Here is a 1,873-nt window from a genome sequence, read left to right on the forward strand (position 1 = left end):
CTGAAGTGGGTATTGAAAGATAAGACAGATGATCAGGGTATCGTGATCCGGAACAAAGCAAGATTGGTTGTTCGAGGTTATCAACAAATTCCAGAAGTTGATTATGACGAGGTATATGCTCCGGTTGCCAGACTTGAGGCGACACGGATGTTTTTAGCATTTGCTTCGTGGAAAGGTTTTAAAGTGTTTCAGATGGATGTTAAGAGTGCGTTTTTATATGGTACTCTCCAAGAAACTGTGTATGTAACTCAGCCACCGAGCTTTGTTGATCCACATCATCCAGAGAAGGTGTATCTCTTAGAAAAGGTGCTTTATGGTCTTCACCAAGCCCCGAGAGCTTGGTATGCTACTCTGTCAAACTATATGATAGAGAATGGTTTTAGACGAGGGGTCATCGATCAGACTCTTTTTATTAAGGAAAGGGGGGACGACATTATGTTGGTATAAGTATATGTGGATGATATCATCTTTGGGTCAACCGATCAGAAAATGGTTGATGAGTTTCAGAACGTAATGCAAAAACGGTTTAAGATGAGTTCACTAGGGGCCATTAATTTCTTCTTAGGGTTGCAGGTTGATCAAACTGAAAAGGGCATTTTTCTACATCAATCAAAGTATGTAGCTGACATCTTGAGCCGGTTCAAGATGGAAGATGAACGAATTTCTAAGAATCCTCTGTTGGTGAATCACAGGATTACACCAGAAAATACAGGGTGGAAAGTCAATCCGACTCTTTACAGGGCTATTATTGGTTCTTTAATGTATCTTACATAGTCTCGCCCAGATATCACGATCGCTACTTGTTTGTGTGCTCGTTATCAGGCACAACTGAATGTGAATCATATGTTAGCAGCAAAGAAGATCATGCGTTATCTAAAGGGAACTCCAAGTTTGGGTTTATGGTATCCTAGAAAGGATGGGTTCGATCTAACGGCTTTTAGTGATTCTGATTATGGGGGTTGTAAGAGAGACTTCAAATCAACCTCGGGAGGTTGTCAATTTCTAGGTAGCAGGTTGATAAGTTGGCAGTGTAAGAAATAAACGGCAACTGAAAGGACCCGTTCATATATTGTAGCAGGCTGAATATATTGTAGCAGCAAGTTGTACTTCTCAAGTTGTCTGGATTCAACTGAAAGGACCCGTTCATATACATTATAAATGATTCACAATAGTTGATTACATCGCGAGGTATTTGACCTCTATATGATACATTTTACAAACATTGCATTCCTTTTTAAAAGACAAACTTTCTTTACATCTAAAGTTGACGGCATGCATACCATTTCATAATACATCCAACTATAATTGTCTTAATAATAATCTTAATGAACTCAATGACTCGAATGCAACGTCTTTCGAAATATGTCATGAATGACTCCAAGTAATATCTTTAAAATGAGCTAATGCACAGCGGAAGATTTCTTTAATACCTGAGAATAAACATGCTTTAAAGTGTCAACCAAAAGGTTGGTGAGTTCATTAGTTTATCATAATCCATCAATTCCATAATCTTAATAGACCACAAGATTTCATTTATTCATAAACAACCTTACACTCGTAAGTGTATAAAAATCATTCGTATGATGAACACCTGGTAACCGACATTAACATATTGCATATAGAATATCCCCCGCATACTCGCAAGTATGCCATAATATCGGCAATCGCAATCACCATTTAAATCGAAGTACTAAAGCATTCCAATTTCCAGAATGGGGTTTGTTAGGCCCATAGATCTATCTTTAGGATTCGCGTCAATTAGGGGCCATTTCCCTAATTCTTAGGTTACCAGACTTGAAGGGGCGATATTCGGTTTAATAATCCAACCATACAATATAGTTTTAAGTACTTGTGTCTATTTCGTAAAACAGTT

The 1,873-nt window shown here is 37.9% G+C and overlaps 1 protein-coding gene across 1 annotated transcript; it reads left to right on the top strand.

Moving 5' to 3' along the window:
- Positions 1-489: 489 nt before the first annotated feature.
- On the top strand, positions 490-1,041 carry LOC139843168 (uncharacterized mitochondrial protein AtMg00810-like). Its single transcript, XM_071833235.1, has 2 exons — positions 490-681; positions 775-1,041. Exons 1-2 carry the CDS (start codon positions 490-492, stop codon positions 1,039-1,041), a joined length of 459 nt encoding a protein of 152 aa, XP_071689336.1.
- Positions 1,042-1,873: the final 832 nt, after the last annotated feature.

This window comes from Rutidosis leptorrhynchoides, chromosome 4 (assembly GCF_046630445.1).
Source record: "Rutidosis leptorrhynchoides isolate AG116_Rl617_1_P2 chromosome 4, CSIRO_AGI_Rlap_v1, whole genome shotgun sequence".
NCBI lineage: Eukaryota > Viridiplantae > Streptophyta > Magnoliopsida > Asterales > Asteraceae > Rutidosis > Rutidosis leptorrhynchoides.